The sequence below is a fragment of the Lutra lutra genome, chromosome 4 (genome assembly GCF_902655055.1).
Source record: "Lutra lutra chromosome 4, mLutLut1.2, whole genome shotgun sequence".
Taxonomy (NCBI): Eukaryota; Metazoa; Chordata; class Mammalia; order Carnivora; family Mustelidae; genus Lutra; species Lutra lutra.
In genome coordinates this window covers 54,091,596-54,117,848 of record NC_062281.1, presented here as the reverse complement: position 1 = coordinate 54,117,848, position 26,253 = coordinate 54,091,596, and the positions used below count along the sequence as shown (strand labels likewise).

At 36.3% G+C, this 26,253-nt stretch overlaps 1 protein-coding gene across 1 annotated transcript in view; it reads right to left on the bottom strand.

Moving 5' to 3' along the window:
• Nucleotides 1–4,782: 4,782 nt before the first annotated feature.
• Nucleotides 4,783–26,253, bottom strand: part of LOC125097684 (uncharacterized) — a 79,461-nt gene continuing 57,990 nt past the window's right edge. The window contains exon 4 of the mRNA XM_047725563.1: nucleotides 4,783–4,882. Coding sequence (XP_047581519.1) covers nucleotides 4,870–4,882 — 13 coding nt within the window. The 3' untranslated portion in view covers nucleotides 4,783–4,869. The remainder of the gene's footprint in view (nucleotides 4,883–26,253) is intronic.

The window sequence follows — 26,253 nt, the reverse complement described above, 5'->3', positions numbered from 1 at the left end:
TTGTCCTTACCCTAGAAGGACTTATAATCAAAGGGCATGCAAGGAATAAGTCGGGGGAGGGGAGAAAATAGTGTACAGAAATGTCCACTAGCTGAATTTAATTCAGCTTAAAGTGTGAGTAAATTTAATGAGTAATGTTTTGGGTGTAGCACAGGGAAGGTGCTCAATAAATCATGCTCATTCCTACCTCACTGCTGCTAACCTGGCATCCTTCCAGAAAGGCTTCGTATGAAATAAGTGAGAATGGGCCACAAGCAGAGAGAACATCCAATACAATAAAACTAATAGGGCATATTTGTCTGGAGTCCGTTCTTTTGTTTATAATCTTAAATAATAGGTACAAAGTGGTCGATCATCTCCATTTTTATTAAGTCTTCCCTTTTGTTATTCTTATTTGCTTTGGCTCTTTTTGTCTTTTTTAATATTGTCATATAACTATACATCATTTTGTAAGTCCTTTCAAATAGGGTTTGGAACAAGATGAGATATAAATAGAATAAAATGTTCTGAAGGAATTGTCTTGCTTTATTTTGTTCGCCGAAAGGAAAGTACTTTTATAAGTCAAGCCGGCTTTCAAAACCTTGAAACTATAAACAAGAAATATGAGCTAAGAAAAGGTCAAATAATGGAAAAAAACAAATCATGTAATTAGGATAAGATGTGTGTGCGTGTGTGTTTTTGTGGGACAGTAGAATTGTGTCAATTGAGTCAACCATACATTTAATAGGGGAAAAGGTCGCAGACCCAGAGCGGCATGCACTTCATGTAATAAACTGAGATACAGAAGAGAATAATAGTGATTTATGGGATTCTTCTTGATTCTGACATTTCATTATTTTTATACAGAAATAGCACTTCTAGTGCATGCTTCTGGCATTATGTTTCCTCATCTTGCTCTGAAATAATATATACACTGCAATGAGCCATCTCATTTTACAGTTTTCTGACTTCTATCAGGAAAATAGTGTACTATTTTCAGCTGTGTTTCTGAAAGTATGGAAAGGAATGACATAAATATGAAATTTAAGACTAAAAACTGACTTCTTACAAATTACATACACACATGCACACACACAAATACACACAAAACATTTCACTAATTGGTATGTGCAGTTTTAAAAGAAATAACAAAATTAAAATGGTAAGGCTTTACTTTTCCTTTTTAGCTGATTTTTTAACATCAAACATTTAATTATGCTTTTGAACAGTATGATTACTTAAGAACTAGAGAACAGGGTTTCATTTGTAGCAAGATATTAATATGATTCTCCTCATTACCTATCAATTTCTTGTTTAATATAGAACTTTGTCATAAGTGATAGATGGCACAGAATTTAAGTAGGATGGAGAAAGTTTGTTGTATGTGGCAAAAGTCTGTGCCCAAAAATTATGATTTGGCTACAAACTCATCATATGGTTTTGACTATGACCTGTAGCCTACCACTTCAGGATAGCAGTAGTGTAGTCATATTGGACGTGGGATTAAATCTTTACTTTGACACTCAATTGGAAGAGGTACTTTACCTTTTTAAGCCTCAGTCTCTCCATCTGTAAAATGAAGATGATGATACCCATTTTATAAGACCTTGAAGAGAAGAAAATGAGGTAATATATGTGACAAATGTTAGGCATTACCTCTCATAGTACTTTCCAAGAATAGCTCAAATGTTAATTGAATGAAATTATGGTGTTTAAAAATAAGAATTATTGAAAATTAAACTTGGAGGGAAAAGTGATGATTAGAATGGCCATTGTCTTCTCCAAGTAAACATCTTTGACTCTAGGGCTTTTGCTTGAAGATTGTCAGTAAAGAAGTTTCACCATCTGCCAGTGTAGTTGGCTCTACACTGAACTGTTTTAATTACTACCACATTTGCTATGTTATTTTATGAATAAAATATTGACATGTTGCTTCTAAACTCATATTGGAAAAGGAGATCACGTTTTTGCAATACAAGGCTGTGGACTTTACACTTGCAATGACTATGGTTCAAATGGCAAGGAAAATATGGCAACACCATGTTATCTAAATGAAATATTGCATGCCTGGGAGTACATCCTTTATAAAACAGATGGTTCTTTGTTGAAAACAAAATATGATTATGGTGTTTGCATGCAAGAAATTTTATGCTGTCCAATTATAGGAATCAAACTAGTTATAACTGTTTTGGAGTGCAAAGCTTCTTCAAATCGGAGGGAAATTTCCTACTCTTGAGTCTATATAATGGAGGAAAATGAGATAGAGGTAAAATAGCATTTTAATGAATACCATTAGGATGCCCAGGTCTATGAAACAAGACTGTGTGCAAGTTCAGACACATGATCCATTGTTAGTATCGCCTGTTGATCTGGCTTCAATAAATATTGTTGAGCCAAAAATTTAGCTCAACTGCTGCTATGTTTACTAGGCCCTTCCTCTTTAAGAGCTCATCTTTACTAGTATTGCCTTGAAACTTATCATTGTATTGTAACTGGACTTCAGTGCAGTGGAATGCTTCTTTAAACGTTGACAGATATGAGGAAAGAATGACTATCTTCGTTTTAGAGAGGGTATGGAGATCAAGTAGATAAGTAAAATCATAGAGGAGAAAAGGGAAAATGGGGAACTATCTGAGTGAGGTGTCTTTACTTGATAAATGAATATAAATATCCTCTCTCTCAGTGACTTTCCACTGGGGTAATTTTGCAGAGAGGCATTTGGAAAGGTCTAGAGATAACTTTGTGTTGAAACAGCCCAGAGAGAGGAGAGATTGGCATGTAGTGAGTAGAGGCTAAGGTTGCTTCTAAACATCCCACAATGCACAGGTCAGCCTCTCACAGCAAAGAATTATCCAGCCCAGAATGTCAATAGTGTGGAAACTGGGCACCCCGTGACTTGAAAGTCTGATTTACATCCCCTTATATACATTTTATGAGTAGATATATCTATAAAAGTTGGACTTGTAATAAGCAATTTTTATATTGTATCAGCATCATTCCTATGGGATTCTACTCAGATTGTATAATTTTAAAAAATAGTTACTTTCTGAATGTTACATGAAAATAAGATTTTCATGGTGGTAAAACCTATCCTCAACAAGTAGTAACCTCAGAACTGTCTTTATCTAAATTCAGCAGAAGAGCAAAATATGCAGACACCAAATTTGGAAATACCTTAAGCCTATTTACATCCCTGAGGACTCTATGACCGCTCTGGGCAATAGCAGAAAAACCCAGTCAACGTGGGACACAGAGGTAATGGTAATTTAAGTTGTAAATATTGGGACAGTAGTAAAGACAGCTAAACTGAGCACAAAATTTGAGAAATTGCTGGGAGCTGGAACAAATCAGCTTAGCTTGGGGGGATTAAAGCTCACAAGTTAAAAATAGGAAAAGTAACTCTGGAAACAGAGCTGAAAGGAAATCAACCATCTTCAGCCCTTAGATTGTTGACCCCATAATTCTCATGTTTGCTGAGTTATTACTATGCATATGCAACCATAAAATCCCAGTGCCATCCAACAGTAAGGGCTTATTTTCCATGGGTCAGCTTGTTGATGGCAGTTGGCTGATCTAGACCCTGCTGGATGGCTCTGTTTTAAACATCAGGCTTGGCTGTGTTTGGCTCCACTTGTCTTTATGCTGAGCAAACAGATATGCAGAAGAATCTCATTTCATGGCAATGGTGGAGACACAGGAAGGTAACTGCCCAGGCGCATTTCAAGCTCTTGTCAATGGTCAAAGCAAGTCCTATGGGCCTGCCCAAATTCTAGAGACAGGGAAGAATACTCCTATGGAGGTAGAAAGGGGAATGAATATTTTCAACAATAATGTAGCTTTCTACGTCATCTATAATTGAGCCCATTGCTTTTTGGGAGCAATATAGCTTTTATTTATTCAACTGCACTATCCTATTTTTAATTCTCAGAAGGAAAGGATGGCCTAGGTCATGAGTAATGTAGTTGGATTCCCGGGTCTGAATATTATTCCCCCTTTCTACCACTGACTGAGAAGCTGAGCATATTGGTTTTTCTGCAGTCTCATCTCTCCCATCTGCTACACGTAGATAACATTTGCTGTTGATTTACTATTGTATGTCTTCCAGGAAACAAGGTAACTCAAATTCACTAAAACACCCTCAGTGGACAGGAGTAACGAAAGACTCATCATTACTTAATTGTTTAGCCTTGATAGTTTTTCTGCATTTCCTTTGACATTATTTCAAATATTTTCAGGATGGAGAAAAAAAATTTGTCCAGACAAGCATTTGATGATTTTCCTCATCTCTTCTCCAAAGGATACTATTTTGAATTTGTTTAGCATTTTAGTAAATCCATTAACCATTCATCCTAGACTTAGCAAACAGGTCCAACAGTTTAATTCTGTTCCCTGTGAAATCTAAAACCACATCATAAACTGCATCATGTTAGACATTAAATATAATGTATTTTCACACCAAATTCAGAGTTAGGATAATGAAAGTATAGAAAATAGGTGCTGGAGAAAGCCAAAGAAATTTGTCAGTCTTGGCACTTGCTAATTTTGGTGTAACTAGGTTAACTCCTGTTGATAGAAATGGTATAGATCAACAAAGGGGCTAAAACAATAACTGGGTTTTTAGAAAATATCCACTTAAAATAAGCTTGTTCTCTTTCCTGTGTGAGATTGCCGCCTATATCCTTTATTTAATCTGTGACGAGTCTTAGGGACTATTGGTTTCTCCATATGCTCTAATGTTCACAGCTTGGAATTAAAAGGAGTACCTCAGAAAGATGGATCTCAGTTTCTGGGGGAAAAAAAAAAAACTTGTTGTAAAAATCAATCTGCTTTTCTGTTGCCTCCTTTCATTTCTTGAATCAATCCTGAAAAGCAGGAAACACATAAATGGCCTCAACAGGTTACTCTGAGGGGAGAAAAAAAAAAGAGTTAGACTTTGTTTCCTTTACTACCCACATAGGTGTGGTTATTGCTAGGAACAGGCATTACAAGAGAACAAGAGCTGCCTTGTGCCCGACTCTCTGTCTACCACCTGGATAGCCTGCTCACTTCCACACCTCTCACCACACACATCAAAGTGAAGATAGTGCCTACTTGTGACTCACCTCATGTTCTGCCTGCTATCTACCTCCTGATCATCAAGGTCTTCTCAAGGGCTTTCATCAACGTGAATATCCGTATCTCACTGGAGATCCCAGTCACTTTGTTCTGTTATCTAACTGACCTTACAAAGGTTTGCCTTACAACCAGGTCAATTTCCTCCATTTTCTTGCGCTTGAACAAGGATTTCTTTCCAATTCAATATTTCTATCCAATTTCCAATATTGTTGAGGTAGCAGAGGTTAAGGCATTAAAGTTTCTAATGAGCAATAATTTCAAGGAAAGGAAAAATGGAGATGCACATTCCAACATTTCTGACAGTAGTTATTTGATGAAAACATCAGTTCATTAGAAGTCTCAAATAAATCATGGACTAAGTGAGCCTTTATTATTTTGCGTGCTGGAGGTGAGTGAGAAGGGAACAGATAATGGGTAGTGATGATATGACATCCACTCTGTTGAATTATAGTGGCCTGTCATTGAAAGATATTACTTGGTATTTCTGTCTACTAAATAGGAGACCAGAAAAAGTTTGGGCAGAGAGCTATTAATTATATTTTTTAAAAATTCTGCATTTCTGATTTTCTATTTGAATTGGAGTAATGGTTTGTTATTTTACTAAACAATATTCACCAATAATATATTGTACATAGAGCTCTCCTACTTTTCTAAGTCCTTTAAGTATTTGTGGTTTTATTTTATTTTCATTTACAATGATATTTACTTCTGTTGACTGTCCACTTTTTCTTGATTTGACATACTGAGGGTTTCTCTTTTCATTCACTTCATTTTGTAAATATTTTGAGGACCTACATTAAGTGATTGATTCAAGAGTTTGTTGGTTTTCTAACTCATTACTTTCTGCCTTTACCTTTATTCTTCTTGCTTGCTGCTTTCCTTGAATTGCATCTCTTATTATCATATTTCGCTTTATATTACTTTGATTATGAATCCTTTTATGCTTCTTTATTTTTTTTAATTTTTTTAAAGATTTTATTTATTTATTTGACAGATTGAGATGACAAGTAGGCAGAGAGGCAGGCAGAGAGAGGAGGAAGCAGGCTCCCTGCTGAGCAGAGAGCCCGATGTGGGGCTCGATTCCAGGACCCTGGGATCATGACCCGAGCCGAAGGCAGAGGCTTTAACCCACTGAGCCACCCAGGCGCCCCTTTTATGCTTCTTTAATGAAAATGTTAATTTTGTATTTCATTTTTTTTAAAGATTTTATTTATTTATTTGACAGACAGAGATCACAAGGAGGCAGAGAGGCAGGCAGAGAGAGAGAGGAAGGGAAGCAGGCTCCCTCCCTGCTGAGCAGAGAGCCGGATGCGGGGCTTGATCCCAGGACCCTGAGACCATGACCTGAGCCGAAGGCAGAGGCTTAACCCACTGAGCCACCCAGACACCCCTGTATTTCATTTTTTTAAAACAATAGTAGCAGTTAACATTATAAATTTTTGTCTGAATATGTTTAGAGATGTAATCATCATATTGGTCACTTGGCCTTTATTACATATTCCCCTTTTCTAATAGTGAGCCTGTACAACCTTTAATGAGTAGGAACTCGGAACCCTACAGTCCCAACTGATTAGACAAGAGTGGGCATTTTATTCAACTGGACCAATCATATTTTTTCTCACCTTGAAAGTCAGATTTGGTAAAGTGACTCCAGTGGGTGTCTGCTAGACTCCAACTGGGATTTCAGAAAAACTCAGAATTGGAATGACCATGTTTAACCCATGAGCAACTGGAACAATAAAAGCTAGGCTGCTGGTAAGTTTATGCATGAAAGCAGGAAGAACCAAGAGACTATGCAAGGTGAGACAGAAAGACAGAGAAAGAGGTTAGATTCACTAGAAAGAGGTTAAGAATCACTTAGATTCTTGTAAGATTTCCTGTTTCTTCCATAGTTTGACTTCTCTTTTAGACTTTCATTTCCATTTTACTTAAGCTAGACAATTAGTTTATTATCTTACAACAAAATGACTCTTAACACAGTAGTTCTTTCATTATATGTTAAAACAATGTAGTCTTTTTTTTTTCATTATTTTAAACTTAAAAAAATTTTTTAAATAGTGAGTTTGGTTTACGTAAACCTATGGGGAAATTAACCAATTAGTTCATCTATCTGTCCCACAGTTCATCTGGTAACAGTAACTTGACTTTTCAGTAAAGTTTCTGGATTTCTCTGATCCTTTCAATAACATGATTATGTTAATGAAAAGAAGTAAGGTGTTTAGTTGGAAAGAGTGTATATTACTTTCCTATTGCTATATATTCCTATTGCTATATATTCCTAACTATAACAAGTTAATGTGACCCTCGTGGCTGAAAACAACACAAATTTATTGTCTTACATTTCTAGAGGTCAGAAATCCGAAATGGGTTTTATGAGCTAAAATCAAGATGATGGCAAAGTCTCATTTCTTCTGGAGGCTCTAGGGATAGTTACTTCCTTGCTATTTCTAGCTTCTCAAGTCTACTTACATTTTTTGGTTGTGGTCCTTTCTTTCATTTCAAAGCACATCTCTCTGAGCTTTGCTTTCATCATCTTGTCTCTTTTCTGCTTCTGAGCTTCCCTCTTTCTCTTACAAGGACCCTTGTGATTGCATTATACCCCCACAAATAACCAGAATAATCTCCTCATTTTATAATCCTTAACTTAATCACATCTGCAAAGTCTCTTTTAGTATTTAAGGCAACATATTCATAAGTTCTGGAGATTATAATATGGATAGCTTAGGCCGTTTACTCAGCCTATCTAAGAGCATTAGATTAATGGCAATTTTTTCAATGTCAATGCTGTAACTTCACTTATTAATCTTAAACAAGTTAGTTAAATTCAGTGTGTTTCAGTTTCTATATCTGAAAAGTAAGGGACTTATATTAATCACTTTTTACAAACTCTCTTCTTAAGCTAGAATTCTTTTTCTAGGCTACCATGAATAACGTGTAAAATAACATCAAATTGCCAGGATAATTTTGAAGATGTTTATTTTTTCTCAAGAATATTTTACTATCTTTAGCTACTAGGTTTCTTAATTTCAGGCAAACATTTAAATGTTCCTTCTCATTTAACAAGAAGAGCATTCTCCTTCACTCTATATAATCATTTTGTGCTTTCTTAATGACAGTGCTCCTCATTCTTATTCAATACTTCCTTTTCTTTCTAATGCTTTTCCTGTTCCTTCCCACTCATATTACCCCACCTCCTAATTCTTTAAGGGAAAAGGGGAAAAAAAAAAAAACAAAGCTTGTAAGACCAACTAATAGATGGCATCTTTTAAGGAAGTTTATTTTAAATAAACATCCCATCGTTTTTGCCATTATCACCAGCTGTTCTCTAGTCTTACCCATCCATGGCACCGAGGGGACGTGAGTAAGATAACAACTTTTTATTTTTATTTTTTAAGTAATTAAAAAACCACTGGGTGAAAGCATAGATAGCAATGGTTAAAATGTAACATTAAGGAGTTCGTGTGCTAAATTTTTATTAAGAATTACAAGATTTTCTCATAGTGAGTTTATTGGTTTAGCCAGTCTACTTTCCGGTATGAAGGGATAAGGGAAATAGAAGCAGACACATTTCAGTGGAGGCAAGTTGTAAAATATTCAGACAAGCATCATTGAGAAAAGACATTACAGTGGAAAAATTGAAGAGGGAGCTTTAGAATCAGAAGAGGGTCTGACTACCAAGAGGCTCACTGCAGTCTCTGAATAAATCTCCTTCATTGTCCCATCTTGCTTAGAGTTGCTGGGAACATTACATTGTCCATGGTTTTCCCAGGAATGTCTGTGAGAACGGGCCATCATTTAAACCTTTGATTTTCCTATTTAAATTTTAAATATGAACTAGATAATCGCAACTAACAAATTAGATGACCTAGAAAAAAAAATGCATACATTTCTAGAAACACAAAACCTGCCAGAACTGAGTCATGAAGAAATAGAAAATCTGAGAAGAACAATTACTAGTAAGGAGATTGAGTCAGTAATCAAAAACATCCCAACAAACAAGGATCCAAAACTGAATAGTTTGTTAATTCTACCAAACACTTAAAAAATTCATACCAGCTCTTCTCACTCTTCAAAAAAATTGAAAAGAACACTTCCAAACTCATTTTCCAAGACCAGTGTTATCCTGGCACTAAAATGAGGCAAGGACATTATAAGAAAATAAAATTACAGGATGAACATAGATACAAAAATTTTCAACAAAATATTACCAAATTAAATTCAATGGTACATTAAAGGAATAACATGCCATGATCAAGGAATGCAAGGATGGTTTAACATCCACAAATTAATGTGATCCATTGTATTAACAAAATGAAAGATAAAAATCTGAATATCTAAATAGTTGCAGAAAAAGTATTTGACAAAATTCAACATCCTTTCAGGATAAAAACACTCAACAAACTGCATATAAAGGCTCAACATAATAAAATCTATATATGACAAACCCACAGTTAACACCATATTCAATACCAAAAAACTGAAAGCCTTTCCTCTAAGATCAGCAATAAGACAAGGATGCCTACTCTCATAACTTTTATTTAATATACTATAGGAAGTCCTAACCAGAACCCTTAGGTAAGATAAAGAAATAAAAGTCATCCAACCTATTTCTATTTGCAGATGATGTGATATTGTATATAAGAAACTCTAAAAACTACACCAAGGAACTTTCAGAACTAATAAACCAATACTAGTAAATTCAGTAAATTGCAGGATACAAAATCAATATATATTAAAAAAAATGAGTTGTACTTTTATATGCTAAAAACAAGCCATAAGAATGTGATATTAAGAAAACAATCCTATTTATAATTGTATCACAAAAAATAAATACCTAGGAGTAAATTTACCCAAGGAAGTGAAAGATCTGTACACTAAAAACTATAAGACATTGATGAGAGAAATTAAAGAAGACACAAATCGATGGAAAGATAACCTATACTCATGAACCAGAAGAACTGATGTGAAAATGTACTTACTACACAAAGCAATGTACAGGTTCAATGCAATTCCTGTCAAAATTCCAATGGCATTTTTCACAAAAATAGAACAAACAATCCTAAAATTCGTGTGGAACCACAAAAGACCATGAATAACCAAAGCAGTCTTAGAAAGAAGAACAAAGGTAGAGGTATCACACTTCCTGATTTCAAACTATATTTAGAAAGATATAGGGGCACCTGGGTGGCTCAGTTGGTTAAGCATCTGCCATCAGCTCAGGTCATGATCTCAGGGTCCTGGGATCGAGTTCCACATTGGGCTTCTTGCTCAGCAGGGAGCTTGCTTCTCCCTCTGTCTACTACTCCCCCTGCTTTTGCTCTCTCTCCTTCTCTCCTTCTGATAAAATCTAAAAAAATTAAAAATGGCCAGAGAAACTGAATAGACATTTTTTCAAAGAAGACATACAAATGCTGAAAAGATGTTCCACATCATTAATTATCGGGGAAATGCAAATCAAAACAACAGTATTTACCTCACTCCTGTTAGAATGGCTATTATCAAAAGTCAAGGGATGACAAGGGTTAGAAAGATCTAAGGAAAAGGGAATCCTTGTGTATTGTCGGTGGGAATGTAAGTTGGCACTGCCACTATGGAAAACACTATGAAGATTCCTGAAAAAATTAACAAAATACAGCTACCATATGATACAACAATCCCACCTCATATATCTAAAGGAAATGAAAATAGGATGTTGAAGAAATGGCTATACTCCCATATTCATTGCAACAGTATTTACAATATCCAAGATATAGAAATAAGTGCCCATCAATGGATGAATGAACAAAGAAGATAGTATATATACACATACACAAATAAGATGGCATATGTACATATTTATAGACCTAAAAAAGAAGGAAAGCCTGCTGTTTTCAACAACTTGGATGAACTTTTAGGGCATACCATGAAGTGGAATAAGCCAGACAGAGAAAGACTTATATGGTATCACTTACATGTGGAATCCAAAAAAAATAAATAAAAGCAAAAAAAAACAAAAAGAAGTCAAACTCATAAACACAGATTATAGAAAACTGTTTTCCAGGGTGGAGTGGAAATAGGGAGAGATTGGTGAAAGTGTATAAACATTCAGCCATAAGATGAATAAAGTATGAAAATTTAATGTAAAACATGTTGACAATAGCTGGTAACACTATACTGTATAATTGAAATTTGCTAACAGAGTAGAACCTAAATGTTCCTACTGGGGGGAAAAAAAGGGTAATATGTGAGGGGATGGGTTTATGAATTAAATTGATTGGGGAATCCTTCCATAATGTATATGTATATCAAATCACTACAATGTATACTGTAAATATCTTATAATTTTGTATGTCAGTTATTTTTCAATAAAGCTAAAATTTTTTAAAAAATGAAGCTTAAAAGAGTAGTTTGAACTTTTATATATTTACTATTTTTGCTTCTAAGTGGACTCTTAATTTAGCAGTTTCCCAGCTCTGCCAAATCACAGTGACCTTTCATCAAAAGATATTAGTTGGTAGAGCCAACATGTCTGGATACGTTATACGCGCTCAATCCTTCCTTTAGATTAGTCTTTTTTCCTTGCGAATCTTTGTTAAAAGTAACTGTCTTCAGCTGCTTGAAAATGTTACCATCATGCACATATTAATATAGAATATATCATCTGGACTATGAACCAGGAAGAAATCCAGGCTATATTTACTGATGTTACTCAATATGGCTGCCCTGTTCACTGCTCTTTTTAAAAAAAGAGCACTGAGGGGTGCTTGGGTGGCTCAGGTTAAAGCCTCTACCTTCAGCTCAGGTCATGATCCCAGGGTCCTGGGATCGAGCCCCGAATCTGGCTCTCTGCTCAGCAGGGAGCCTGCTTCCCTTCCTCTCTCTTCCTGCCTCTCTACTTATTTGTGATCTCTGTCTGTCAAATAAATAAATAAAATCTTAAAAAAAAAAAAAAAAGAGAGAGCACTGAGAATATTCATCCAAAACCTCAAGAACTTACAGTTCAGTAAAAGGAAAGTATAATTAAGAAACTTAAGCATCAACATTCTGAAAATAAGCTAAAAAGTTTAAGTTAAATAGGCAGAGATATTTCAGCTGCTATTTCTCCAGAAGTGTGTCTTTTCCTGAAAAGTGTCTATAGCCCCCAAGAGACTGAAATGTGTCATCCTCATTGCCCAACTGCAGACAACTCACATGTGGCCTTTTGGGGAAGAAACTCAAGCAGTACTCCAGCTTGAGAAAACTATTCCCACTACTATCAAGATGCTACTTCACAGCTGTAATGGCCACAATTCATTCTTCCAAGGAAATTATGTTTTTGTGGAGAAATTAAGGCAAAAAAAAATTTTTTTTAAAGAAAATCGTGAAGAACTTGACAGGATTTTTGTAGCCAGTTAATTCTGAAATGTAGTTACAACCAGGTTCATTGTTCTATCTCAGCTACTTTTATGACCAAAGTTTCTACTGAGTCTAATTTTTAAGGCATGCAAATTACAGGAGCCTTCAGAATGCCAATAATAGCATGCTGGGGTTAATTATTGACTCAGAAGGGAGAATGTCAACTACTGAATCATCAACATATCTCTTGCCACACCTGGGGTTTTCTCTGGATGACTTCCATCCAAGTGTTGACAAAACTTGACCTTGGATAGTTACTAAGATTTGTTGGGACTATGGCCAAAGGTATTTATGTGCCAGTAGGACAGACTCCATATTCATTAGCCAGGTTATTCTGCTCCACATATGGCAAGAAAAGTACTTTCTGAGTTTTCCACATTAATGCTGATTGAAAGATTCCAGACAAAAGGCTCTTATTACCGTAATCCCATGCAGTGACCTGGATTCCATCCTGATATAAACCTGAGTATGTAGCGAAGTCGAAAGACTGGAGCTCAATGATGGGTCACCTAGGAAGGATAAGCATGCTCGTTTATTAAAGTTAGGATACAGGCCCACAACTGGGATACTATGTTTATACCTTCTGAATGGTCTTGGCAGCAATTCTAGTGGGGTGGGGGAGTGCGTTCTTTTCCAATTGAATTAAATGGAGCCAAAAGTACATTTCTGACCCCAGCTGTGCTCCTGATTTGTCTGGGGAAAGGCACTTAACCTAGAGTCTCCCAATTCTCCTTGGAACATAAAATCATTAAGTAACTGACCTTGAAGGTTATTGTAAGGAATGATGACATTTTAGGAAACCTTGTCTTTGGGAGAAAGGTGTTTCATAGCCCTCTCAAAGGCCTTGGTGCTTCCACAAGGGGTGGTAAATAGAATGAAGAGAGTGGAATAACAGTCATAAAAAGGGCATTATAGAAAAAGACTAAATAATGTTGTCTAGCCCGTTAAAACCTTTTCTGCTGCTATTATCTATAATTTCCAGGTCAATTATGTTAATGTCAACTCAGGGCCTAACTGAGTTAAGGAAGGAATACAGGAAGATTTGTATTGACATGATGTCAAGAGAAGGGTGGGCATGGGATATGGAAATGGCTCATCGTGCCTCCATTTGGATATAATAGCCTGTTTTGGTGCGAGCTTCTAATAGGGCTTGATGATTAATCATATCCCTGTGGGGTGAAACTTGTGTCTCACTAGATCACAAATCCCAGAGACAACCAGTTTCACAAAATGTAAGGTTGATAGCAAACTTTGAACAATTTGCTAGAAAGTATCCTTTGGAAGAGTTTAGAAAATTGGTCAACAATAAAACAAAATTTATGCTTCCTGCATGCCAAGTCAGGAGTAAGCTCTTTAGACTTAATCGTAAATTATTGTCAGGTCATAAAGCAAATTCACCAAGATGAATAGAAAATTTCTAATATAAAATATGACATGTATTAATTTTAAATATTAACATATGAATAAATCATCCTGCCCCATTTTTCCTCCAGGAAGTCTTCATAACCCAGGAAAAAAGATTTACTCCTTAATTCTGCCCCTCCCTGACCCATGATAACACATTCTCTTAAACTCAGGTATAGTGGGTCTTGGTCCTGAGGCAACTCCCCAGCACAAATAAATTTCCCTCCATGTAGAAAACTATCTGGAGAGAGTAAAGAGTTTTTCCCCAATAACTGGAAGTATGAAACTGGGATTGGGCAATTAGGCCCTTCCTTTTGGAGGAGCTCTGTCTTCCTTTCTATGGGGCCCAGCATTGGTAGAACTTTATCTGAGTAGACATAAGTTTTTGTTGAAACTTGTGTAAGGGAAATGGATGAGCAGCTTTTCTTGGTATGTCAGCACCGTGTTGATTCAATTCTTTTTTAAAGATTTTATTTATTTATTTGACAGAGAGAGAGATCACAAGTAGGCAGAGAAGCAGGCAGAGAGAGGGGGGAAGTAGTCTCAAAATGTTAGTGGTATACTGTAGATAGTACACTGTACTGCAGAGTATACTATTCTATACAAAGTATATAATTATACTCCACTACTCCATAGCATATGGAAGTATACTATACCTTTAGAAAGTGTTCCAGGGTAAAAACAATTTAGAAAATGCTATGTTGCAGAAGCTACACATTTTTTAATTCAAGACTTCCTCAGTATCTTCAATGTGATAATGAGATAATGAGCATTGTAAAGCACTAAGAGGAAATACAATATTCACTATTCACTATTTCCCAAACTATCTGATCAGAGAAAAATTTTTTTTTCATAGTATACATATTAACATCTCAGAGCAAAGCTCTTCTTATTAGGAGTTAGTTGGGCAGTCAGGCAGTAGGGCCATGGTCCCCAACAAGAAAATACAGAGTCAGGACAGCAAAAATAAAACAGCACTACATCCTGTTTTGCAGCTTGGACAGGAGCGCGCTAACATTCTGCTTTGCAGCCTTTGCAGAAATGACTTCTGCAAAATGTCCTAAAGCAAGGCAATTAACCACAAAGCATTTGTTCCTATCATAAGGAAGGGGGCAGTTAAGACATAAGCTTCCAGATGTCAGCAAAAAAGACCCTCAGCATGTTGACAGTAACCAGAGAGGTAGACAGATAATGACCAAAGTCCTGATTGGCATGACTCAACATACCCTGATTTTTAAAGATAGTTCCGCTGAAGAGCTCATAAAAACCCCTAAACTTAGGAACTCCAGGGGCAACCCACCACTCTGGCCCCACTCCCTCTCCTGGAGCTTTACACTATCACTCAATAAACTTTGCTTTGTTGCCCACCACTCTTGGTCTGGTATAGCTCTTCATTCTTGGAAGCAGTGTGGTCAAGAACTATGGACACTAAAGATAGAAAATTCCTTCAACATTCGGAGTAGTTTGGGAAACATAGAGCTGAGCATTCAATTTAAGAAGCATTAAGAAAGGGACGCCTGGGTGGCTCAGTTGGTTAAGCAGCTGCCTTCGGCTCAGGTCATGATCCCAGCGTCCTGGGATCAAGTCCCGCATCGGGCTCCTTGCTTGGCGGGGAGCCTGCTTCTCCCTCTGCCTCTGCCTGCCATTCTGTCTGCCTGTGCTTGCTCTCTCTCCCACTCTCTCTGACAAATAAATAAATAAAAAAAAAAAATCTTTAAAAAAAAATAAAAAAGAAGCATTAAGAAAGAAGGAATAAAAAGAGTGAAATAAATCAAAACCACAAACTGTTCAAATTAATAAATAAATTTATAATCTGGTTCTCTAAAAACAAAATAAAATGAAATAAATTAAATTCAAAATAAAATAAAATGGGCTACACTTGATAAGCCTAAATGTAGAAAAATAACAAAACCATTTGATAATAATAAAATTAAAATATCAATGAAGCATTTTTGAGTAAGTTATACATTACTTAAATTAGCTTAAAAGGAACACAGAAAGTCAAGAAAATAAATATTATGATAGAATTGAGGGGAAAATCACGTAAGTGCATTTAATAAAAGCTCGCAAATTACATGATTAGTTATTTTGGAACTTCAATGGATGTAAATGTTTCCAGAGGATAGAACCTCATGGAAAACCCATCAGTTCATTTCAAATATCTAGAGTAATTTGTTCTGAAACAAAAACAGGATTGTACAAAATAGCAAAAAAAGTAAATATGGGGGCAAACAGGTCAAAAATTTCCAAATAGGGGCACCTGGGTGGCTCAGTAGGCTAAGTGTCCTTTTCTTACTTTCTGCTAAGGTCATGATCTCAGGGTTGTGAGATCAGACTGGGCTCTAGGTGTGGAGACTGCTTGAGAGTCTCTCTGTCTCTCCCTCTACCCAGTCCCCCCACCACCGTCACCTCTCTAAAAAACAAAAAAAAAGTTTCTAAATAATTTACCGATAACTAAATCTCTCATTTGAAATAGATATAAATATATATTCTATTTATATACTTATTTAAATATTTATTTTATCAAAATATTTATATACTTTTATTAAGGAATGCAAGCATTATTGACAACTAGGGGATTATTAACATAATCCATCAATATCAAAGACAAAAAAGGTGATAAATTTGATAGATGTTGAAAAGGCATTTGAAAGGGTTCAAAATCAATTTCTGACTAAAAGCATTTAGTTATTTTAAAACCGGAGAATTCTTAACAGGACAAGGAATATTATCTCAAGTTCAGTGTAGAATTTTCTGATAGGCCAACTAGACATGCATGTAGAGAACTAAAGCATTCGATACTTAGTATTTGCAAAACACCCAGTGAAGTAGTCACCTTTAGAAGACAGAATTTCTTGACCGTAATTTACAAGTTAATGCTGGTCTGTTTATTTGTTTATTTATTTGAGAGAGAGAGAAAGAGAGGGAGATAGTGAGAGTGAGCATGAACAGAGGGGAGAGGCAAAAGGAGAGGGAGAAGCAGAATCTCTGAGCAAGGAGCCTAAGGCAGGGCTCAATCCCAGGACCCTGAGATCATGACTTGAGCCAAAGGCAGACGCAGACGCTTAACTGACTGAGACACCTAGGCACCTCAATGCTGGTTCTGTTTTGAACCGCGTATTGAATCCTAATCTTTTCATACTTAAAGTGTCTATATGTCTTTAAAGGTTGTTTAATGCTTAAACAATTAGCATTCCTACTAAAGTAAATAACAAAACAATGATAGCCATCAGCATTTGTACTGAATAGGTCTGCCAGTATAGTAGGACAGGAATCATAAGATACAATTACAAGATTTAAGGAGGCAAGATTATCATTTTATGCTAACAATATGGCTGTTTACAAAGCAAGAAAGCAATAATAAAAAATTGTTAGATATAGTGAAAGACTTCATTAAGGTGATGGTTTATAAAATAAATATACCAAGTCATTCAGTTTTCTATTTACCCATAAAAACAAGTTTGAAAATATAATGGGAATAAATCTCAATTACAATAAAAAACAAAATTATAAAATCATCTTGGCATAAGTCTAATCAAAAGAAGGGCTTATCTAATTAAGATTATATATTTCTTTCCTTAGAAATGTAAAAAAAGATTGAATACATGAGGGCATATACCTTAATGCTGGAGGGAATCTTCAAAATTTTATGTATTGCCAATTAAAACAAATTACTGGTACAAATTTCATGCTAATCAAATTAAAATATGGCTAATTCTTAGATGCATCTGGAAGAATAAAGTCTGTTTGGATTAAATATTTAAAATGATAAAAATTAAAATTGGGAGAAAACGAGAGGAGGTCTTTTTAAATAAGGTAAGAAATTGAGAAAAGCTATAAAGTAAGTATAAAACAATTGGACTACACAAAAAATTTTTTTAAATGTCTTATGGCAATTTATATATTAAAAACAAAATGAAAGTTATAGAGAAAGGATATTTATAATGCATATTATTGATAAAGGGTCAACTATAATATACAAAGGGCTTCTATGCATTTATAAGGAAAAAAACCCAAATAATATCAATAGGTAAAACAAACTAGTTTTAGGTGGACAATTCATAGAATTGCATTGTATTAGTATTTAGCCACAAAATACTAATTCTTATGCATTATATTAGTAAAATTAAAGAAATGATAATGCCTAATGCCTGCAAAGATGTGGACAAAACAATATCCCCAGACTTCTGGAAGAAAGGTGAATTGTAACACCCTTTTTGGGAGGAAGCAATCTGGTAATATTTATTTCCAGATGTTACCCTTCAACCTAGAAATTCTATCCCTATGAACTTATCAATGTAGAAACAAAGGTTTGATACCTTAGAATACATGCTCAAAAATATCCTTTTCTTATAGGATTGTTTGTAGAAGAAAAATGTCACCAAGGTCAGTGATTGTCCATTCATGGGAAAATTGTTGAATATATTGTGGCACATCCATGCATGGATTTATGCAACCACAAGAAAAAATAACCTAAATCTATACCTACTGAACTAAATTTCTATTATTTAGTGAGAAAATCAAGATGCAGAAAAATGCTTAGAAGGCTCTACTTGTATGGGACAGAATTTTTAAAAAAGCCCTGTATGAAAGTGTGGGTACATACATATTTGCAACTTAAAGGAGCATAGATAAAGAGGAGGAAGGACATTCACAGGCTGCTGGTGATCATGTTCAAGGTGTAAGGAGAGGAAGAGAAAGAGAATGGTTTTAAAAAGTCTACAGTATACTGGAAAACACTTCTGTTTTAGAGAACATAAAATTTAATCTACATTATTGGTCACATTGTAAAAATTAAATCTATGCATGAACTAGAAAATAACATGAGTGGATTAAAAGATTGATTTGCCCAGGACAGTTATTTCAAAATACTGGATTTTTGAATAAAGAAAGGAAAAAAAAATTCAGTGAAAACAGCCAGGAAAACTGAAAAAGGAATAAAGAAGGGAAAATTGTCACAGCCTGTGAATCAAAAGAGGCTTAGGCTGGTTGGGCTTTTTCAGATGTTAGCTCCGCTGATAGGGAAAGAAAGCAGAGGCCCAGGAAAGGAGAAAAGGAAATGATCCCTGAAGCCCCCATGAAGATCTAAAGTGTCACTTATTACCATTCAGGACAGAAAAGTGGCTTTGGCCCACTGAGAGCACAGAATTCTGGTGTCCTCCATGTAGAGCTACATTTCTACTCCTTTGTCCATTTCAGGGGAAAACACGTAAGGGCTCATTTTCAGAGGTGGTAGGATCCATTATGCTTAGCGTATGGGTGGGAGTAAGAAAGAAATTCTTGTAGAAGTAGAGCCACACCCCCTGGAGATGCCAGGGACCAGCGCTGTGCCTCCGACATTTCTATAGCCGTCTATTCTTGATTCCAATTCATACGGTAACATAGAGGTTCTGTACCCAGGCGAAGACCACCATGTGACTGCCTCTCCGGGAAGCACCCCTTGTCCCTTTCCATGTCCATATTCTTCTACCTTCATCCACCTCAGAGTGCCCATTCATTATACTGAAGAAATAGGGCTGTGCCTTGCAGTTGGTTTTAAGGCCTATTCTCTCACATTGTTTATAGGTTGTTTTCATCTGTCGCCCAGACAATGCACTGACAGACATGGGCTCCCAAATCAGCTAGATCTTGAACTTTAGAGGGGCTCTGTAGACTATGAGGGAATGCTGGTCACTGATGACCATGTAGTTCTAGTATTTAGAGGTTCAGGATTTGGGGAGAAAAAAGAGGTAGGTAATGAGTGTCTCTCTTTAGCTTAAACTTGAACCTGACCCACATAAATGAATGACTTGATAGATAGGTTAATAACATGTCTTCAAAAAACTCTTGTTCCTCTAATTTATTATAGGAAAGTCTTCTCATAAGTAAAGCAATATGTCTCAAATTTATCTTCTTTCTGGAATTTACTAAATGCTTTTACATATTTCATGCTTTGTGATATGCAGCTATGTCTTGCAGGCAAATTTTATGCATTCCAAACTTTATACTCTTCATAAATATTTTAATTCAAATAAAGTAAATTTCAGAGTGTTATTTTTTCCAAGACCAAAAAATATAACTATTAATAATTTCTGACTTTATTAGAGTTCTCTAAATATCAGAAACAAAATTAATATTATAAATCTTGGGTTAGGTTGTTAATTCTTCAAATGGTTCTAGTTTATATGTGAGGAACTTTTGAAACTTTAAAAAATACTTGGAAAAATAGTTCACTTTCTTTGAAAATTGCTTCTCCAATTGTATATCTCTAACTGTTGTGTTTTATCTACCTGATATTTATTTTTTTACATTCTAACTGCTTAATTTATGATCTATGTCTTGTCACACGGATTACTTCAAATATCACTCTTTTGTTCCGTCAATTAGAAATGCTTGTCTTGATTCTGAAGCCAACTATCCCTTGTAGAGAAAGGTACAAACAAGAGAATCACAACAGTTTAAAAAAAAATTTTTTTTTCCTTTTTTTCCACTTTGGCTGGGAGATATGTACACTTAATAAGGTTCATAAATTTTGGTTTTCCTCAGTAGGACTGAATCTAGAAGGGAACTTGAACACGAATAAAATCACTTCACGTGAAATCCTCCAAATTTTGCAAGTCATCCTAAATTTATTCTCATTAGCAAGCAAATGAATAAGAAAACCTACCTATAGACAATTTTAAGGTCCTTGAAGAGGGTGTTTTTATGTTTGCTTGTTTGTTTTGTGATGAAGCAACCAAAAAACTCTAGTAAAACAGAGGTACTGTGGATACAAGCCTGCTCTGGTTCATTCGCTCAGAGATTTTAGAAACTGAATACAGGGGCCTGGATGGCTCTGTTGGTTAAGGGTCTGCCTTTGGCTCAGGTCATGATCCTGGAGTCCCTTTCTGCACTGGGTTTCCTGCTCAGCGGTGAGTCTGCTTCTCTCTCTCTCTTCTGCCCCTCCCCCTGCTCCATCTCTCTCTCTCTCTCTCAAATAAATAAGTAAAACCTTAAAAAACAACAACTGAATACAGAGATTTTCTCTTTCTTCTGCCTTCTCCCACCTCCTGATTTGGAACTTGGTTGTGTTTTTTGTTTTTTTGTTTTTTGTTTGTTTTTAAACTTAGTTTTGAAAGGAAATATTAAGAGACTGTGCTGAATGCTAAAGTTATAATTATTTTCTGAGTTCCACCCTATAATTTTTTTTAACAACAACAACAAAAAAAACTAAATTGAACCCACTTGGATTAATTCTCACATGTTAGTCATTAGGAAATGTATTTGCTGATCAAACAAACATCTTCAAACTTCTAAATATTGTTGGATACCAAGCTATGAAATACTTCAGTTGTGGGGTTCCATAATGTGATGCTTAGCACTGGACTCTGAAATACTTCGGTATGGGTCACATTGTTACGTTGACTCGTTCCTTAAGGGCACTAATTGGCCTCTTCAATTGGATGCCCACAGAGACAGTTTAATTTGGAAGCAATCTGACTGGCTACCTCTCAGTATCACTGGCTTTTGGTTCCATAAGCTTATTTTGTCCACAGATGATCATAATTCCCTTTTCTCTTTCTTCAGCTTTTCCTCAAAATGAGTTCTTAGAGTTCAGGAGACCTCAGCAACTCAACACACCCACCTTTTTTTCTTGTTTGAATCACTCATTTTTTTCTTTTTTTTTTTTTTTTAAAGATTTTATTTATTTATTTGACAGAGAGAGATCACAAGTAGACGGAGAGGCAGGCAGAGAGAGAGAGAGAGCGAAACAGGCTCCCTGCTGAGCAGAGAGCCCGATGTGGGACTCGATCCCAGGACCCTGAGATCATGACCTGAGCTGAAGGCAGCGGCTTAACCCACTGAGCCACCCAGGCGCCCTCACTCATTTTTTTCTTACAAGTATTAATTGGACGCCCACTGTTGGGTACCAATGTGTAGGGATTTAAGATAGTTTTAAGGATGTAAAGGTAATTTCTTCATGATTTTTCCCAACTCTCCTTGGGAAGAGTTATTATGCTATTATACTATTATACAAGCAAGAAAATGACAAGGACATGAGAAAGGGAGGAGAGAAATCTTAGGAGTCAGAGGAGGGAGCACCTAGTGTCAGCAGAAGGATTAGGGGTGGCTTCCTGGAGAAGGTGAAGGTCAGCTCTCTCCTCTACTGAAACAGAATACACATGCACATAGATTCACACACAAATCACAATGCTGCATTGCTTTTTAGTTACTACCCTACATAGCCTCTTCCCCATAACCAAGCTGCCTCATTTAAATCATGAACCCACTGCATCCTCTGTAGGTGGGTTTGCCCTTCCCACTCTATGAATGGCTCCATCAACTACTAACTGGTTCCCTAACTGTTACTACCACTAGATTCTTTTCAAGTTTTATTTCATTTGATCTTTCTCTCCCATGCTTCTAACACTCTTGACCTCTTCTTTCTTCTTTTGACTTCCTAAATAGCACCCTCTCTTGATTCTATCCCCGTTCCAAGCATTGTTCCTCAGAATTCTTTCTAGCTTTTCTTCTCCTAACAACTTATTTAAGTATGGATAGACCTCAAATTTCTCTGACTCTCCTAACCACTCACTCTGTATATCCTCCCTGAAGGAGCTCATTCAATCCAGTGGTCTCAGTTAATATCTTCACCTAAACTCGGTCTTATGTTCTGGGCTCAAAACTGCTATAGGATATTTCCAGTTCAGTCAACCTAAAGCCCTGTTGTGGGTTAGAGTCCCTGAAAAAAGCACACCGAGATTTTGTGTGAGGGGTGTTTGTTAAGGAGTACTCTTGGGAACATCTTGAGAAGGGGAAAGAAAGAAGAATCTTGGACAGGAGAAGTTAAGTTGTAATGCATTCACAAAGCCTTAGGTAATGTCATGAGAAGCCCTGAAGCTGGGATGCTCCTGCAATCTTGTCCCTAGTTGGAACGAAGGGGCTGGGCCTTTGTACCCCTGTGCTGACCAGCAATGGACGCAGGCTGCTCCTAGAAAGGGCACTCGATGTGGACGAGAAGCCTCGTGTTCCCGGCAGCACAGAGAGAGTAAGTCCTTCTGCCATGAAGGTGTATCTGACAGCCCAACACAACGTTTACTACAGGCACCTAGAGTATCTATAAAACTGTATCCATTATCTTTTCCATGAACGTGTTACTTCTCTTGCATTTCTCTGTTTGTTGAATTGGTCTCCTAAATAGCAACCTGTAGCAGATCCTGGCGGATCACTGAGTCTCCTCACTTTGTTTTCACTAGTAGCTACTCCAAAATCCAAATCTTGGGAAGGCTTTTCAACCTCTATCCTTAAGTTTTCACTTATATTCTCCCTCATCTCCCAGGTTGTTGCTAGGGGGCCTAATGCAGACTTACCTTCTCTCTCACCTCAACATCCGTGGTAATCCTACCACAGGTCCACCTCTTGCATCCTTCCAAGATTGCAGTGAACTTCCTTCTATTGTCCTCTTCACCTCCAAAGTGCTATTTCTCCACTGTAAAACTGACCACATCAGTGTTCCATTTAGTCGGTAGTCTCCACTTTCTCCTGTATGATCAAATTTCGCATCATGGCCTGAAATTTCTCCAGCCTCATCTGAAGCCCATAATTCAGCCATTCAGAAATGCTTGCGGTCCTGCAAGTACAGCAGGCTGGCTCATATCTCCCCGCCTTTGATCATGACGTGCCTTCTGCCTGGATTATTCTTTCATCCCACTCCCTTGCCACTTGAGAATGTCTATTCATCTTTCAAGTTTTACTTCAAGCAGTAACCCTCCATGAGACCTTTCCTGGCTTGTTTTATCCCCCTTGAATCATCCCATTCTTTATTTATGACCCTGCTACGTCCCCACATACTGCTATTTTTAAATCTATAATTAGTAATTGCCCTCTTTGTACCCACAACTATCTGTCCTACTCTTCGTATCCTCCTAGAAGGCAGAAATTATGTCTGATTTATTCCTGAGGAGCATGGAAAAAAGCACATTAATTAATGATGAATGAAAAGATTGTTAAGTAGAGGGGAGGGGCCCATTGCTAACAGGATGAATCTGAAAAAAATGAAAAACCCAACAAACAAGCTTGGTGCTGTGCCTTTCTTCAATTATTCCCCAAAGTCTCATGAAGGGAAGGGAAGAGATAATGTGAAGTGCTCACAGTAAAGACCTGAAAAGTTGGGTCCACTGGAAGGACGCAGTATAGAAGAGATCAAGGTCTCTAGTGAGAGCTATAAAGAAATGGCAACCCATAGGGAGTGGTCTGTATCGGAGACAAAAGAACCTGCAGTCTTTCCTGGATGGGCTGTGTGCGTTGTGTCCCCAAAGCTAGAGGACAGAAGAGGCAGAATCGGCAGAAGAGAGGCCATGGGAAGGGGAGGGGGAAATAAAAACTTTGGAGCTCAAAATTTTGGAGATGAAGCAGTTTGGGTGATGACAAGGTTCAAGGTTTAGTCTTTAATTTAGGTTGCTTAAGGGGAGTGTAATGAAGATAAAGGTTGTTATCACTAAGCAAACTGAAAATCTTTGAAATCAAGAACCTATATGGGTTTTTATTTTGAGTGACCATATATCCTGGGCTCTTGGCCCCTTTCTGAGTTATGCCTGTTGTTTTTGTGTAATTAATAGTATTTCTCTCACTCTCAAGTGTTCTTGTTTGGATGATAAATTATAGTCGCTCTAGTTATTATTAATTTTTCCCAACCACCATAATAATACGTAGTATAGCTAAGATAGCTTTCTGGATTTTTGGAGAAAAGTTAGGCTTTCAAAATTAGAATTTTCACAATTAGAATGAAAATATAGTAGGGGATTTGAAGAATATTTATTGCAATTTGCCATGGGAAGATAATAATAAATGTATTTTAATTAAAACATATGTCACAAGTAGAACTTTTTAATTTTGCATTTACACACAAAATCTTAAGTTTTTCTGTAGTATGGGTCCTACATTTTGTGTTTTTTAGAATAGAGTGCATTAAAACAAATAAGTAAAGTTTAACATGTGGCCTTATAAGTTACACTTAAAGAGGAGTCCACCAACTTAGTGATGTTTCAAGTATAATTGCTCCATTGTATAGAGGAAAGAACACAGGATGAAAATCAGAGGAAGTAGTTCAGCTTCTTACCAGCTAATGTGAAAATATCTAAGCCCATTACCTCACTAGTAAAAGAGGATAATAATAGTCATCTGACCTCACAAAGGAGTTGTGGTGAGGACCAACTGAAATAATGGAAAATTCTGTTAAAAACTATACAAATGTAAGTATACCAAATGTCCTTTCTAAAAACAAAACAGAAACAAAAATAAAACAAGAAGAGGAAAAAGAGAGATTCCAGGTAAGTTATTAGTATTTTTTTAATGAACTTGAATATTTTTACATAAATAGTTAACAAGTTTGCCACTGTTAATATAAAAGAAGATGAGTTGTTCAGGATTTAAAAATTCATTTCATAAAATAGAATGCAGGAAGAACACTGGGAATAACTAGAAACCATAGTTATCTTGTTAGAAATGTGTCTTCTCATTTTATGTGAAAGACAGAATCATTAGGGAACAGAAGGCTTGATGAGAAAATGAGATAATTTTTGGAGACAGAAATATCTAATTCATTCCTTTATAAGAGTTTTGCCTATTAAAAGCCCTCAACCGAACCACCAGAAGGTCAACCATTTTATAGATTAATTCACTCAACCTCTGTCAGAGGTTAGGAACTCTCTGGTGAGAACAGCTGTTTGTCATTTGTCTTTCCACATCAAAGACCCAGGGAGATTCTTTAGGAAATTAGGGAGGTATTGAGATGGGATTCGTTCCTGGTATTAAGAAAGTGCATACTACAATACTCTTTCCCTATCATGAAGGTAGGAAATAATAAACATTAACTAGATGAGTGAAGCTTCTTGGTCTAGGACATTTTATTCTAGGACAAACTTATTCTAAGTTTGCAAATATGAAAAACATTTTAGGTAAAACACGACATGGAAGTTCATAAGGGAAAATTATTTTTCATGCAGAATATAGGTTTTTCTGAGAGTAAACTTAACTTTAATTATTCAAAAGAGGCAAGTTTATTCTTGTACCCTGCTTGCAGTCAGTTCATAGAATAATAGGAAAAGAATGTAAATATTTGTGAAAATGGATATACTTTGGTAAGAAAATGAATATATTTAAAATTCCAGCTATGGTCTGGGAGCTGTGCTAGGCATATAACATGAATAATGGCATTCAATTCCCATAGCAATAAATGAGGTAGGGGTAATTCCCACCCTCACTTTTCATAAAGGGAAAATAAGAGTAGCTAGGTTAAGTTAGAAGCCTTTAGGCAGAAATCTAAAGGTTCACCCCACCCCACCCCAGGATTCCCTGGTTATTTAATCAGACACTAATCTAGGTAGTGCTGTGAAGAGATTTTTGCAGTTGTAATTAACGTCC